This window comes from Silene latifolia, chromosome 10, assembly GCF_048544455.1.
Source record: "Silene latifolia isolate original U9 population chromosome 10, ASM4854445v1, whole genome shotgun sequence".
In the NCBI taxonomy this organism is placed as follows: domain Eukaryota; kingdom Viridiplantae; phylum Streptophyta; class Magnoliopsida; order Caryophyllales; family Caryophyllaceae; genus Silene; species Silene latifolia.
In genome coordinates, this window is record NC_133535.1 from 164,458,329 (window position 1) to 164,472,364 (window position 14,036).

A 14,036-nucleotide genomic window follows, 5' to 3' on the forward strand; every position below is an offset into this window, starting at 1 on the left:
CAATCTACCTATTGCCTTAAACTATTATTCTTCTTTTTAGTTTCAATTTTTTTCGTTGATTAACAGATGGCATTCCGTCGTACAAATGATCGCAATAATGTTGGCATCGTCGATTTCTTTGAGCACAAAACAATTTTCATCACAGGATCTACGGGTTTTATGGGAAAAGGTATTCTAACGTCTACCTACTTCTAAATGAGTTTATATTTGAATACCCAAATATATTATGTCATATATTTCTTGATTGTCGAGTTTTTAATTGGTATGTCTCGCTCATATATATCGAAAGCAAAATGAGGTTATTATTTAATTATATCAAAAAATTTATTATCACCATACTCTCATAAATTATTACTTCGTGTATTTCTGTTCTTCATGTCACGTGTACTAAATCACTAGACTATATATGCATTTCGTACACCAGTTTTTGTAGAGAAGATATTGCGAGTAGTGCCAACAGTAAAAAAGATTTACCTCTTGATGAGAGCACATGATGCAGAAACTGCCATACAAAGATTAAAAACACAAGTGAGTTTATTTACTTGACTTCTATCAATACGTTAATATTAATAATTACTCCATTTATCCCAATTATTTATTTATTTATTTTTATGAAAAATATTTTAATTAAAGTTAAATAAATAATTTGACAGATGACTACATTTTATATTAATTATGCATTTAAGCTGTAACAAATGTATATATGTCAATTTTATAATAAAGAGTTTCTTGAGTATAGATTATAGATTCCAAGCTTTTCAAGGTTCTAAGAGAAAAACATGGACAATCATATGAGGACTTCATGTGGAGCAAACTTGTCCCAATTGCCGGAGATCTTCGTAAGCCTAATTTGGGTATAGATACCAATTCTACGGACTCGATTCGAAGTGAAGTTAACGTGATCGTACATATCGGTGCTAATACGAAATGGGATGATAGGTAATTTTAGTCGTCCTTGGACCCTGGACACTGTATGTATTATTGTTGTTGTTGATGATGTGGTACTCAAACGACTCAGATATTTATAAATAGAATAGATAAATAAATGTCCAGGACGAAGAGGGGTAATTATCAATCTATGATTTCATGTTGCCAATATATATATTCACAAATATTTTTTGTCATCACAATTTTTTTTTTTTTTTTTTTTTTTTTTTTTTTTTTTTTTTTTTTTTTTTGCGTAGGCATGACATATCTCTTGAATTGAACGTGAGGGCAGTTTCAAGACTTGTTGAGTTTGCCATGGATTGCATCAACCTTGTTCTCTACCTACACGTTTCGTCTGGTATGTAGTAAACACTTGTATCTACAGTTTTTCTAACGTGTGCCCTTACTTATTTCATTAGCTATGGTAAACATACATTAGTTTGTACAAAGATGTTATATTCTTATAAACCTTTCTCTAATTTGCTTTTTATTGCGTATTGTGAATGCTCTTTAAAAATAGAAATATAAACGTTTTTTCACCAATCTAATTGTTTAATTAAATTACCTCTTTTTTATTATGAAAAGCGTATGCTACCCAAGCAATGCCAGGAGTTTCGTTCGAGAATCCGATAGAATTGGGACAATATATTACGGAAGATGGGGAAGCATTAGGATTATCAATTGAACAACTCATAGATACTGAAATGAGAGTAATTTCGGAAGTTGCTCTACGCATTCAAGAAGAAGATCAAGATAGAGAAATGGTCAAGTTGGGCATACGACGGTTCGTTCTACGTACATATTTCTATTACTTCGTGTTTAAGACAGGTGTATATGTCTTAAATTTAAGACGGGTCAAATAAATAAATACGATTATACGAATAAGATAAAGGCGTTGTTTGGTAAACAACATATTGGTCAATTTTTAAAATATTCAAGGGTTTTAGCATGTTTGACCAATCAATATGCTAATTTTAGTGTTTGGTAAACAACATATTGAAACAACATATTTGGGGGTCAATATGCTGTTTTAGCATATTGTAAAATAGGAAATTTTTCTCCATTTTACAAACAAAACTGACACTCTACTAATCGTAATCTGCCAATTACCAAACACTCAAATTAATTCTGCTAATTATAACATGCTAGTCAAACCTTCTGATAAAATTTGTCATTTATAATCTACTTTTGCAATCTGCTTATGCTGAAATTAATTCGCTGTCTATCAAACAGGGCCAAAAGCATATTACATAGAGAAAAAACAAAAGATTTGTTTTAAATAATGTTCAAATGGGATGATATTTGACCTGTTTTAACTAACTGCTACGAGTCAAGTGAAGTAGGCGCTTAAACGAATTTAATCGAATTATTTCATTTTTGCATCTAGGGTTAATGGAGTTAGTGCGAACACTAATGATATGGTACGTACGTATTGCAGGGCCAAATTTTACAAGATGGCAAACAATTATCAACTCACAAAATCAATGGGAGAAATGATAGCAACCAAATTAATGAGAAAACTTCCGGTCGTCATTATTCGTCCGAGTACAATTGAGAGCACCTTTGAAGAACCATTTCCGGGATGGATTGAAGGATACAAGTACATTTTTCTATGAACAATTAGATAAATAACTTTTACGTAGTACTCCTTAAATATAGATAAGAATACCGTCTCATCAGGGGCGGACCGGGGGGCAGGTGCACCCCTTGAAGTTTTCAAAATATTTTTTTAAAGTGTTTAATGTAGACATGAAGTTACCGCATAGTTGGTAGAGGTGTCAATTTCTATTTGGAAATAAGGGGTTCGATTCCCAGCAATTACATAAAATTGATAGGGTTTTTATATAGGCCTTGGCCCATATAATATTTTTAGAATTTATAGTGTTTTAGAGAAAACGTTTTTTTTTTAAAAAAAAGATATCTATAAGAACAAATTTTTTTTTCATTTTTTTACGAGTAAATTAAAAATAACTCCCTTTTAAAATTTAGTTTTTTAAAATTACTCCCTTATATAATTTTTTTCTAAAATTACTCCCTTAAGATGCACTTTTATCAAAAATTGCTTCAAAACCCCAATTTAGGTGACTTATTCAGTATATTCTTGAACTTATTCCATTTGTAACTTAGAAAATTTATACTTTCAAAGGTATAGCAATAGAGAATAAGTTAAAAAACATACGAAATAAGTCACCTAAATTGGAGTTTTGAAGCAATTTTTTACAAAAGTGTAATTTAGGGGAGTAATTTTAGGAAAAAATTATATAAGGGGGTAATTTTAAAAAACAGGATTTTAAAAGGGAGTTATTTTTAATTTACTCTTTTTTTACGGAAAAAAATTTCAGTGTGTAGATAACGCGCCAAAAAAAATGTAAATAACGAGTCAAAAAAATTTAATGCCCCCCGACACTAAATTCCTAGGTCCGCCACTGCGCCTCAAATGGAAATCTGTGTTTAAAAATCCGTGTTTAAACCAATGATATATGTGACATTAAATTAGGTCACTGGATCCGCTTATCTTAGGCTATGGAACGGGACAACTAGAAGGATTTGTTGCAAACCCTCATACGAATTTAGATGTGGTGAGTTTTATACACATTTTTCAGGTTTCAGTTAGCTTTCAATTTTCTACCACCTTTTCAGCTAATTTTACCAAACAGAGCCTTATGCATGTATATTATTCATGCATGTATGTAGGTACCAGTAGACATGGTGACGAACGCCATGATGGCGGCCATGGCTAAGCATGGGAATGAAAGAAAGCATGGAGTATACTTTTACCATGTTACCTCATCCATCATAAATCCTCTTACATTTCATGACATCTTCAACTTTTGCACGTATTACTTCAAATCACATCCCCTTAAGGACTCAAATGGGGATGTGATTAGGGTTAAAGACATGCAATATTTCGAGTCGATTCCTGAGTTTATATTAGCTGGCGGTTTGAGTGCTATAACTACTTCATACGCTAAGCTACGGCTCAAGTTCATGCGAATGGCCGCTATATATGAGCCATTCATGACTCAAGGCGCATGGTATAAATTTTTAACTTTTACTATGGTCAAATTTTTGGGTAATATATCGTACAAATTATTTTAACTTAAATGAATTGAAATTGAAATGAAATATTATATAGGAATTTCAATTTTTCATTCTAGTTGACCGCCTCTCAGAAGACTTACTGTTGTTATATTGATCATATAGGTTTGACGACAAGAATACAAGGAAATTACTCGGAGAAATGTCATTAGAAGAGTTGGACATGTTTAACTTTAACTTCGGATGCATCAACTGGAACGATTACTTCACTAACATTCATATTCCGGGCATCATTCAGCATGTTCTTAACAATAAGAAGACGTTGTCCTCAAGACTTTAACAACTTACTTAGTAAATTTAATTAGTTATATAGAGTATGTTTTTTCTTGAATGCGGAAAATGAAATAATGTCATCCGAGTGAACTCTCATAAAAACAAGGTGCTGGATTATCATGCATTCCTCATTTTGAATATCGTATGAAACTGTAATAGATATACTAAAATTAACTTATTAAGTACCATTAAGTAAGTAGACTATACAACCAGTTGTATTGGTTTGTATAGAAAAGAATATATGAGCTTTATAACGAAATATTCGAGCTTTGACTTATACATTACGAGCTTTATTTTAAAAAATTATAATGAAACTCACGAATAGTATATATAAGCTCAATTAGATTTTAATTTTGACATCAAAAAATTTAAATATAAATAAAAAATTATAAAAGCTCGAAAAAAATACACATTAGCTCGATTAGATTTGTTATGGTTGTATAACACTCTTATACAACAGATTGTACAGTAGTATTTGTGCATCAAATAGCGCCCTACGTACCATGCATGCATTCCTCATTTTGAATATCGTATGATTAGTCGATGAATAAAGGAATTGTATTTTCATTCTATGTACATTTTTAAAAATCGAATATTCTTATTATCGTTGTTAACGTCCATCGATTATTGGTAGAAGAACAAAAGGATTTACGAAACTTTTCATCATTCCCTTTATACCGACTCTGAAAAGTGTTATTGTACTCAGTGACGGAGTCAGGATCTTAAGGTAAAAATGTAAGAAGAACCATTATCGAAAATTTTAGGCAAGCAACTAGAAATACAATGTAGTTAAAATGTAAAACCAGCTTATAAATAAAACTAATAATTACCACTATAAATTTTCAATCAAGATTATTTAATCCCTTAATTTTAAATCATGGCTCTGTCGACAAATTAATTTAAAGCTATGAATACTCCGTAAAAAAAATATATCAAATTAAAGTCTTTTGAAAAACTGTCTCGTAGATTGAAGAACTGTCTAGTACAATTAAATTCAAATCACGGCTCTGTCGACAAATTAATTTCACTCTTATACAATTAGTAATTTTAATTCTTCTTTACAAAGTCTTCTGAAAAACTGTTTTGTAGATTAAAATTAAATAGTGTAAGATTGATCATTATTCCACTCTGATCTTGTTTTAATTATGATATAATAGAGCTAGTTTTATTTAAAACTGTTTATGTGTTGATAAGAGTGGGTCGTGCTTGTCATAAACAAGGACTTTTTTTTGACATATTGGTCTTGGCATGGCACACATGACAGTACCCTTGCCAATCGATGGGCCATGTTGGGGCGTGTCAGCTGAATAGCTCGAGTGCCACTTCCTTATTTATTCATATATACCATTTTTATCTTTTTTTTTTTTTGGTTTAAATGAGCGCACTGTATCGCAGGTAAGAATCAAATCCTCAACAATCTCACGGTTAGAATAATTAAGAGAGTTTTTACCACGTGAGCTAACTCATCTTCTTATACATACTACTTTTTATCATATTCACTTTTAAAATTCACCCTTTTGAGAATATGTGAATAGAATTTAAAAAGTAGGAAGTATAAAGAATTTTTTTCCAAAATGGGGATAAAACACAAATTAATTATCGAAATAGAGTTTCAAAATACTTACCCAAAATGGATCCACGTCATCATCGAATGAAGCAAGACTCGTATTCTAGTCGCCAAGCTGGTCGGCCACCATACCCAAAGTGTCACTTATTGTCCAACCAAACCTCATTTTTGTATTTCAAAGCAAATCTCCCTGGGGGATGGCGACTTGACTTCAAAACGCCGTCCCGCTTGACAACTCGATCTATAAGTAAGAATTTGGCTTAATTTTTTGTAAATTTGGATCCGTCGCCATGGGAGCTGGTGGTTTAAGTTGAAATCTCTCACCGTCAAGTCACCATGCCGGTTGGCATTTTGACTTAAAGTCGCCAACCGAGTAAGCGGTTTGAGTTCCTCACCTAACTTCGCAAAACCGATCCTACATGAACCCATTGTTGGTTAATATTTTGAAACTTAACCTATTTCGGTAATTAATTTGATAAATAAATCCATTTTGGAAAAAAATTCAAGTTTAAAAGTATAAATTTAGAGTACTGATTTTATTGTATTAATTAATCATGTAGGGTTGACGACAAAAATGCAAGACTTTAATTTATTGCTCGTTTGTAGAACTTATGTTATGATAAAACAAAGTACTCCGTAATAAAGTAATAATATGTCTTATGTAAGACGGTTTTCATAGTATATTGTGCGTAAAACCATGCTAAAATAAAAGTTAGGCCTCGTTTGGTTATCATACGGAAATTAATTTTCCATGATTTTACAAAATACATGAATTGGGCAATTCTATATGAATTGCTCAAAACTCGTTTGGATGACATCCGGGAGTTGAATTGACACATGAATTTCCAATTATCTAGGAAGGCCTAGGTAATTAAACTCCTGAAGGAGTTGTAAATTCAAGGGAAAAAGAAAATCCCATAATTTAAGGTAACCAAACATCTCCCGTTTTTATGGGGGCAACCGGGCAACCAAACAACACTTAAGTCATATATATATTTGCCAGATTATTACTAATGTTAGGAAGATTTTAACAAGAACATAACCAACGTCGATCATATAATGGGTTTTCTTTTTTTGTGTTCAAATAAGCGCAATATATAGCGGATAAAAATCAAATCCCGTCACGATTGGAGTAAAAGAGCTCTTATCAATTGAGCTAACTGTTGTTCTTTAAGAAGAATCATTGATAACATCAAGATTTATAAGTAATGCCATAGAGTAGTAAAGTACTAGTAATTGATAAACATAACATGGAATCGTTATAAAATGTTTTATTAAGCTTAAATTATAAAATAAAATGGTATATTCTCAAAATCAAATAAAACGGTGCACGTACCAACAAAGTCCATTACATTGCAATGAGATTTTCACGTGAAAAACCAAACTACAGTCTACAGTATAATTTTTCCTTGTATATATGTAAGTCAAATTATGTTTGCCTAAGCATTGAGTAGACGGAATGATAAATTTAAGAGGGCGGAATATTTCTCATAAATTATACTCTATTCGGTACCTCGTACTTTATTTCGATTTATAGTGTAAATTTGAATACATGACCCTATATACATTTATAGTATTCCGTAAGATATTGACCTAAACTAGAAAATATAATTCTGTCGACACTAATACATTAATGCGGAGTATTGTATAAAGCGATTTTACACAATTGTTAGTGTAAAACCTTTTTAGTAAATTGACTTAATTATCTTTAAAGTAACTACTTTTATTAGCTACCTAGGTAACTCTGTGTAAGTACTGTTAGAGTATATAACTGATCTTGGAATTCTAACCATCAATATTAGCACCAAGTATATATGTCAGTATGGGAAGGCCTACAATTACATCCACAGCTCAAGCCTAAATGACATTCGTGTGAGGGGGTATATTAGAATATAAAAATGATCATAAAACTTCAGCCATCAGCTTAAACTTTTGGTTGAGAACTTAAGATGGTTTTCTGACAGTATTACGGAGTACATTAACATCTATATAGGTCCTTTTTTAAAAAAAAAAAAAATTTCTTGGTTAGATTCTTCTAACTTCAATAAATATCCTGACAGACTTTCTCTCATTATATTAATGAGAGATCGTCTGTTAAGAATTTGTGAACTCCTGAAGTCCTGAATCATCATACGAAAAGATTTCTCAAATCTCATTAGTTTAGTCAAAACTTACGTGCCTTGCATGAATATTTATTACTCCCAATTTATAGTGACGTGTTGGTTACATCACTTGCATGCATCTTTACGAAAATATCTAGGTACGTACGGAGTATTTGATTATAAATTCTCAGCCTTTTGCTTAAAAAAAATGTGGGATGACATACAACAATCAAATTATTGCATTAAACTATTTTTCGTCTTTTCTTAGTTTCAATTTTTCGTGCACTAAAAGATGGCATTCCGTCAAAAAAATGAACGCGGTGTTGGCATCGTCAATTTCTTTGAGCACAAGACGATTTTCGTCACAGGAGCTACGGGTTTTATGGGAAAAGGTAACAATACATAACTTTACTTGGGTTTATATTTGAAATACTCAAATATATTGTGTAAAATATATTAAATTTATTATCGGTTTTTTTAAATTTGTATGTTTTGCTCATATATTGAAAATACCGTGTACTCTTGAATAATAACAAATTGTATTACTTATCAAATTTTATTTATTTTTTCATTTTTTGGATGAGGATTTAATTGTATTTAGTAAAATTAATTTGGAAAATACGTATTTTTACGTTAATAATGTAGAAAAATGAATGCGTCAAACTTAGTATCATCATACTTACATAAAATAGTACGAGTATATTAACGTAACTTACATACATGACCCTCATAAAAAAAAAAAAGTTACTTCTGTATTGTATTCCTGTTCTTTTTTGGGTTCCGATTGAGAATTGAACCCTCAACTTCATTGTATTCCTGTTTTTCATGCTACATATACGTACTAAATCACTAGACCATGCATATCATACACCAGTTTTTGTAGAGAAGATTTTACGAGTAGTGCCAACAGTAAAAAAGATTTACCTCTTGGTGAGAGCACATGATGCAGAAACTGCCATGCATAGATTAAAAACACAAGTGAGTCCATTTCCTTGGCTTCTATCAATACATTAACAATTACATTACTCTTTCCGTATCAATCATTTGTTTATCTTTTTTATTATCTGAGAGAAGTATTTTAATCAAAGTAAAATAAATGATCGGTATGGGGGAATACATTTTATGTTAATTACACACTTAAACAGTTGAACGGTAACAAACTTATACTCCTATATGTCAATTTTAATAAAGTATTAAATTTTTGAGTATAGATTATAGATTCCAAGCTTTTCAAGGTTATAAGAGAAAAACATGGACAATCATATGAAGAATTTATGTGGAATAAACTTGTCCCAATTTCCGGAGATTTTGGCAAGCCTTGTTTGGGTATGGATACCAATTTTGCAAGTCTTGTTCGAAATGAAGTTAATGTGATCGTACATATAGGTGCTAATACAAAATGGAATGACAGGTAATTTTTACTCGCTCGCTTGTTGTTGTTGTTGTTATTTTTTCTCGTTTTATAGACAAAGTAGTATATATTGTTGTCGTTGTCGTTATTGTTATTGTTATTATTGCGGTAAACATAGTAAATTATCAATTTTAGGATGTTATGTTGCAAATATATAGGCATAAATATACACTTACAAAATACATTTTGTGCTAGGCATGACGTAGCTCTTGAATTGAATGTGAAGTCACTATTACGATTTGTTGACTTTGCCAAGGATTGCATGAACCTTGTTCTCTTCCTATACGTATCCTCTGGTATGTAATTTTCATACTCATACTACTTTTTTATGTATCGACATTCATACAGTGGCGGATTTAGGAAAAAATCTTTCCGATGTCCTGATTAATATTTAAAAACAATTTAAACATACAGATATAAATTTATTTACTTTTAGCGTAAAAATTAAACATAATATGCAAACAAAATTAAACATAAGGAGATTTTAGGGCGTTATTATAACTAATACGGAGTAACATTTTATCGTGTTAAGCGTTTGCTACCCAAGAAATACCCGGAGTTACGTTCGAGAAGCCTATAGACTTGGGACAATATATTACGGAAGATGGAGAAGCATTAGGATTATCAATTGAGCAGCTCATAGATATTGAAATGAGGATAATTTCGGAAGTCGCTCTACGCATTCAAGAAGAAGAAGATCAAGAAAAAGAAATGATCAAGCTAGGCATGCGACGGTTCGTCCTAAATACATTTTTCTATAACATACTTCGTATTTATATAGTCTTCATTTGACTTTTACTGTCAGTCTTTAAAAATTGTTTGTTTATAAAACCTAATGTGACCAGTATTATAATGGAAATTCGCCTAAAATGAATTTAATCAAATAATGAGACAATTTTTATTTATATTTTTTTTAGGATTAATGGAGCTATAGTTCTAACAAATAATGGTACTATTGCAGGGCCAAATATTACAAGATGGCAAACAATTATCTACTTACAAAATCAATGGGAGAAATGGTAGTAACCAAATTAATGGGAAAACTTCCGGTCGTCATTCTTCGACCAACTTTAATTGAGAGCACCTTTGAAGAACCATTTCCGGGATGGATTGAAGGATACAAGTACATTTTTCTATGAACAATTAGATAAACAACATACATATTACCATGTACATTAATATGACATGTTCGCTCTATAAAGCGAACATGTCATATTATATGGTAAAAAAAGTATTCGATAAAATTGGCTAAAGGAGCGCAATTTTGCGAGTACTATGAATAAGAATACCGTCTCATATAAAAATCCGTATTTAAACAATTAAACCAATGATTTTATAGAAAGTCGACAAAGAGAGAATATCGTGTTTAAATTAGGGGGGGTCAACAGTGCGGGTCGGGCTTGCTAACCCGAACCTTGCCTGCCTGTGACCCGTAGATGAAATCGGCCCGCTTGACCCGACCCACCCCTATATCCGGGCCGGTTCCGGGTCCCCAAATGTCAAACCCGGCCCGTCCAAACCCGGACCCGCCCATAAACCCGCCTCAACCCGCCTTACGGGTCACTCCCGCCCCCTTACCCCGGGCCGGTTCCGAGTCTCACAAACCCTGACCCGACCCGGACCCGACTGACCCGCACTGTTGACCACCCCTAGTTTAAATGTACTTGATATATGTTACATCAAATTAGGGCGCTGGATCCGATTATCTTAAGCTATGGAACGGGTCAACTAGAAGGCTTTCGTGCAAACCCTAATGCGACTATGGATGTGGTGAGTTTTACAATATCACCTGGTTTTACAATAACACTTGTGTAAAACAGTTTTATACAAGAATTATTGATACATATATTATTCGTGTATGTAGGTGCCAGTTGACATGGTGACGAATGCTATGATGACCGCCATGGCTAAGCATGGAAATGAAAAGAAGCATGGAGTATATTTTTACAATGTTGCCTCTACCGTCGTAAATCCACTTACAATTCATGACATCTTCAACTTTTGTACAAATTATTTCACATCACATCCACTCAAGGACTCAAATGGGGTTAAGATCATTGTTAAAGACATGAAATTTTTTGAGTCGATTCCTGAGTTTATAATAGCTGGTTCGGGTGCTGTAACCGCTTCATATGCTAAGTTACAGTACAAATTCACCCGTATGGCGGCTCTTTACGAGCCATTTTTCTCGATTCCTGGGGCATGGTAACGTTTTTTAACCCTTGACGCTTATGAAATTAATTACAATAAATTTTTTATCTAGCGATAACAATAATATTGATTATTATGCAGGTTTGACGACAAGAATACAAGGAATTTACTCGGAGAAATGTCGCTAGAAGAGTTGAACATGTTTAATTTCGATTTCAAATGCATCGACTGGAAAGATTACTTCACTAACATTCATATTCCGGGCGTCTATCACCATGTTTTTAACAAGAAGAAGACTTTGTCCTCATCAAGACTTTAACAACTTGCTTAGTAAACTTAATTGGTTATATAAGCTTTATAACTTGAATAAAGAAAATGAAATAACGTCACCCAGTGTGCAGTCCACGGTGTATGAGAATATGATTCTTCATGACGCCCTATCACTGTCCATCTTGAATATCGTTTTATCATTAGTATTGAATAATAAAGGAATTGTATTTTGATGGAAATTACTAATATTGCAAGGGATGTTGTCAAAAAATTCAAATTAAAGTAAAATTTGGAAGATGGCTACATTAGAGTTGGCATTGGGCCGGCCTACATGCCGGCCCATCGTGCTTTCCCCCAAAAATGGCCCGGTCCAGGCACGGATAATGGGTTGTCTGTGTCGTGTCGTGCCTGGCCCACTCACCTAAACCTCCGTCGCGGCCCGCTTTTGGCACTGCCAGTTCCGTGCTCGGGCCGTGCATAGCCCATGGGCTAATCGTGTCTGGCACGTGGGTCGGCTTAATAGCCTTAATAATTTTTTTCTAATTAATTTTTAATTTATATAAATAATGAATATTAATGATTTAAATATATATTTTATTAAATATTAATGTACTTGATGTCTTGATTAGTTGATTACTTGTATTTTTAATTACTAGATTTAATTAAATAATTAAAAAACGATATTAAGAAAAGAAATTTAATTTAATAATTAAGAAATGGGCCAAATCTCGGGTCGTGTCGTGTCTGGGCAGGGGAATTTCCAAAAAAAGCAGCCGCGGCCTGCCTCCAACTCGTTCGTGCCGTCAATATTATTCATTTGTGCCCTTGTCGTGTCGTGCCCGGATGCCACCTCTAGGCTAATTTTCTCCGTAATTGTTTGCACAAAGCCAAGCTTTCCATATAATTGTATAAGGTGAAATAATCGCCTTCATCTAAGTCGATCAACTCTTCGACTTTCGAAGTTGCAATGTCATAAGAACAATCCGAGAATGTAAATCGAGTACGATGACCACTACCGTTGTTAATGTAGAAAACTTTCGGATCTAAGTAGATGCTTTCAGAGACTTCCAAGAAATCTGTTTCGCTCGAGGCACATGAAAACCATAATTTCCATGACACAACACCAGAATCATCCTTGTTCATAACCCATATACGTCGATTAACTTCAGAAAGGCTCATAATCGCCAACGCCTCGTCAAGAAGAAACACGTACTTGGCACTAAGTATCGTTTTTTCCGAGGCGTCTGGCAATTCAACCCAATTAAACGTCTCGCTAACGAAATTAAAGGACAATAGATGTGTGTCCCCTGCAATACAGTGTGAGGCTCCTTGAAAGAATAAAAACCCTTTTTCGCAATCAACTTTCGGACCCTTTACGGGGATATTAGCACTCCCGCTTTCTCGGGTTATCGTCCTCCATTGATTATTATGGCATTCTTCACCCACTGTATAAATTGCGATAGGCATCGCCTCAGAAGTGTCGACTACTTGAAAAGCGCAAACCTTAAAACAATGAGTCAAACTAGAAAACCCGAGAGTATAAACGACGTCGTTCGTATCAGAAGGCACAAACGGACAAGGGGGAAGATATAAGGACTTCCTTAGATGGGGGTTCCATAGTCTCGGCCATATCCAAGGCGTGTCTGTTATCAACAATACCAACCCGAAACAACTTCCAGCAATAATGGAATATATCTTACCGGTTACAAGTTGAGGACCAGTAACGTGCAACGTGTCAATATCCCGAAACGAGCACCAATGTTCCACAGAAAACTTGTTTTTCTTATTAAAACGGAAGGATATTAATTTGGTCTTGTCATAGTGACTACCGTTGTGGTATTGTTTAATATGGATTTGCATGAAAGAAGGGTCCTCGATAATAGAGCACCAAGATTTACAAACGCTCCGTAAAATTAACAGAGTTGTTACAGGCAATCTTGCAATAATTTGAGTCCATAAATCTTCGCACAACTCGTTGTTTGTTGACATCTTCTTTTAGTTTGCCTCTGCCTTTGATTTGCAATTTAGGGTTTACAAAAAATCTGAAACGATTTTAGAGGTCATAATCGAACCAAAACCCAAATTTTGACAGATTGTTTTGGACTCCTAGGAGGTTTGGACTTAAAAATCCCTGGACTCATATTACGCTATCTCTCGTATTACAATAAAAAATACAAATTTTTAAAGAGACCCGATCTCTCATTAAACTAGATTCATATTACGCTCCTTAAATTAG

General features: G+C 33.4%; 3 protein-coding genes across 3 annotated transcripts; 2 read left to right on the forward strand and 1 right to left on the reverse strand.

Moving 5' to 3' along the window:
- LOC141609531 (fatty acyl-CoA reductase 2, chloroplastic-like) lies at positions 1-4,527 on the forward strand. Its single transcript, XM_074428566.1, has 9 exons — positions 1-169; positions 425-528; positions 740-939; positions 1,185-1,285; positions 1,513-1,711; positions 2,366-2,527; positions 3,425-3,506; positions 3,622-3,962; positions 4,132-4,527. Exons 1-9 carry the CDS (start codon positions 67-69, stop codon positions 4,304-4,306), a joined length of 1,467 nt encoding a protein of 488 aa, XP_074284667.1. The 5' UTR covers positions 1-66; the 3' UTR covers positions 4,307-4,527.
- A 3,651-nt stretch (positions 4,528-8,178) lies between these two features.
- LOC141609532 (fatty acyl-CoA reductase 2, chloroplastic-like) lies at positions 8,179-12,039 on the forward strand. The gene is made up of 9 exons (XM_074428567.1): positions 8,179-8,360; positions 8,843-8,946; positions 9,180-9,379; positions 9,575-9,675; positions 9,912-10,113; positions 10,341-10,502; positions 11,068-11,149; positions 11,244-11,584; positions 11,672-12,039. Exons 1-9 carry the CDS (start codon positions 8,261-8,263, stop codon positions 11,847-11,849), a joined length of 1,470 nt encoding a protein of 489 aa, XP_074284668.1. The 5' UTR covers positions 8,179-8,260; the 3' UTR covers positions 11,850-12,039.
- A 613-nt stretch (positions 12,040-12,652) lies between these two features.
- LOC141608870 (putative F-box protein At4g17200) lies at positions 12,653-13,789 on the reverse strand. Its single transcript, XM_074428217.1, has one exon. It carries the CDS (start codon positions 13,787-13,789, stop codon positions 12,653-12,655), a length of 1,137 nt encoding a protein of 378 aa, XP_074284318.1.
- Positions 13,790-14,036: the final 247 nt, after the last annotated feature.

Bases quoted from the DNA above. Each gene is read 5' to 3' on its own strand.
- LOC141609531 (XM_074428566.1), top strand. From the start codon at position 67: ATGGCATTCCGTCGTACAAATGATCGCAATAATGTTGGCATCGTCGAT. The intron at 940-1,184 runs GTAATTTTAGTC...TTTTTTGCGTAG, and splicing joins AATACGAAATGGGATGATAG to GCATGACATATCTCTTGAAT. The intron at 2,528-3,424 runs GTACATTTTTCT...ACATTAAATTAG, and splicing joins GGATGGATTGAAGGATACAA to GTCACTGGATCCGCTTATCT.
- LOC141609532 (XM_074428567.1), top strand. From the start codon at position 8,261: ATGGCATTCCGTCAAAAAAATGAACGCGGTGTTGGCATCGTCAATTTC. The intron at 8,361-8,842 runs GTAACAATACAT...ATCATACACCAG, and splicing joins TACGGGTTTTATGGGAAAAG to TTTTTGTAGAGAAGATTTTA. The intron at 10,114-10,340 runs GTTCGTCCTAAA...GTACTATTGCAG, and splicing joins ATCAAGCTAGGCATGCGACG to GGCCAAATATTACAAGATGG.
- LOC141608870 (XM_074428217.1), bottom strand. From the start codon at position 13,789: ATGTCAACAAACAACGAGTTGTGCGAAGATTTATGGACTCAAATTATT.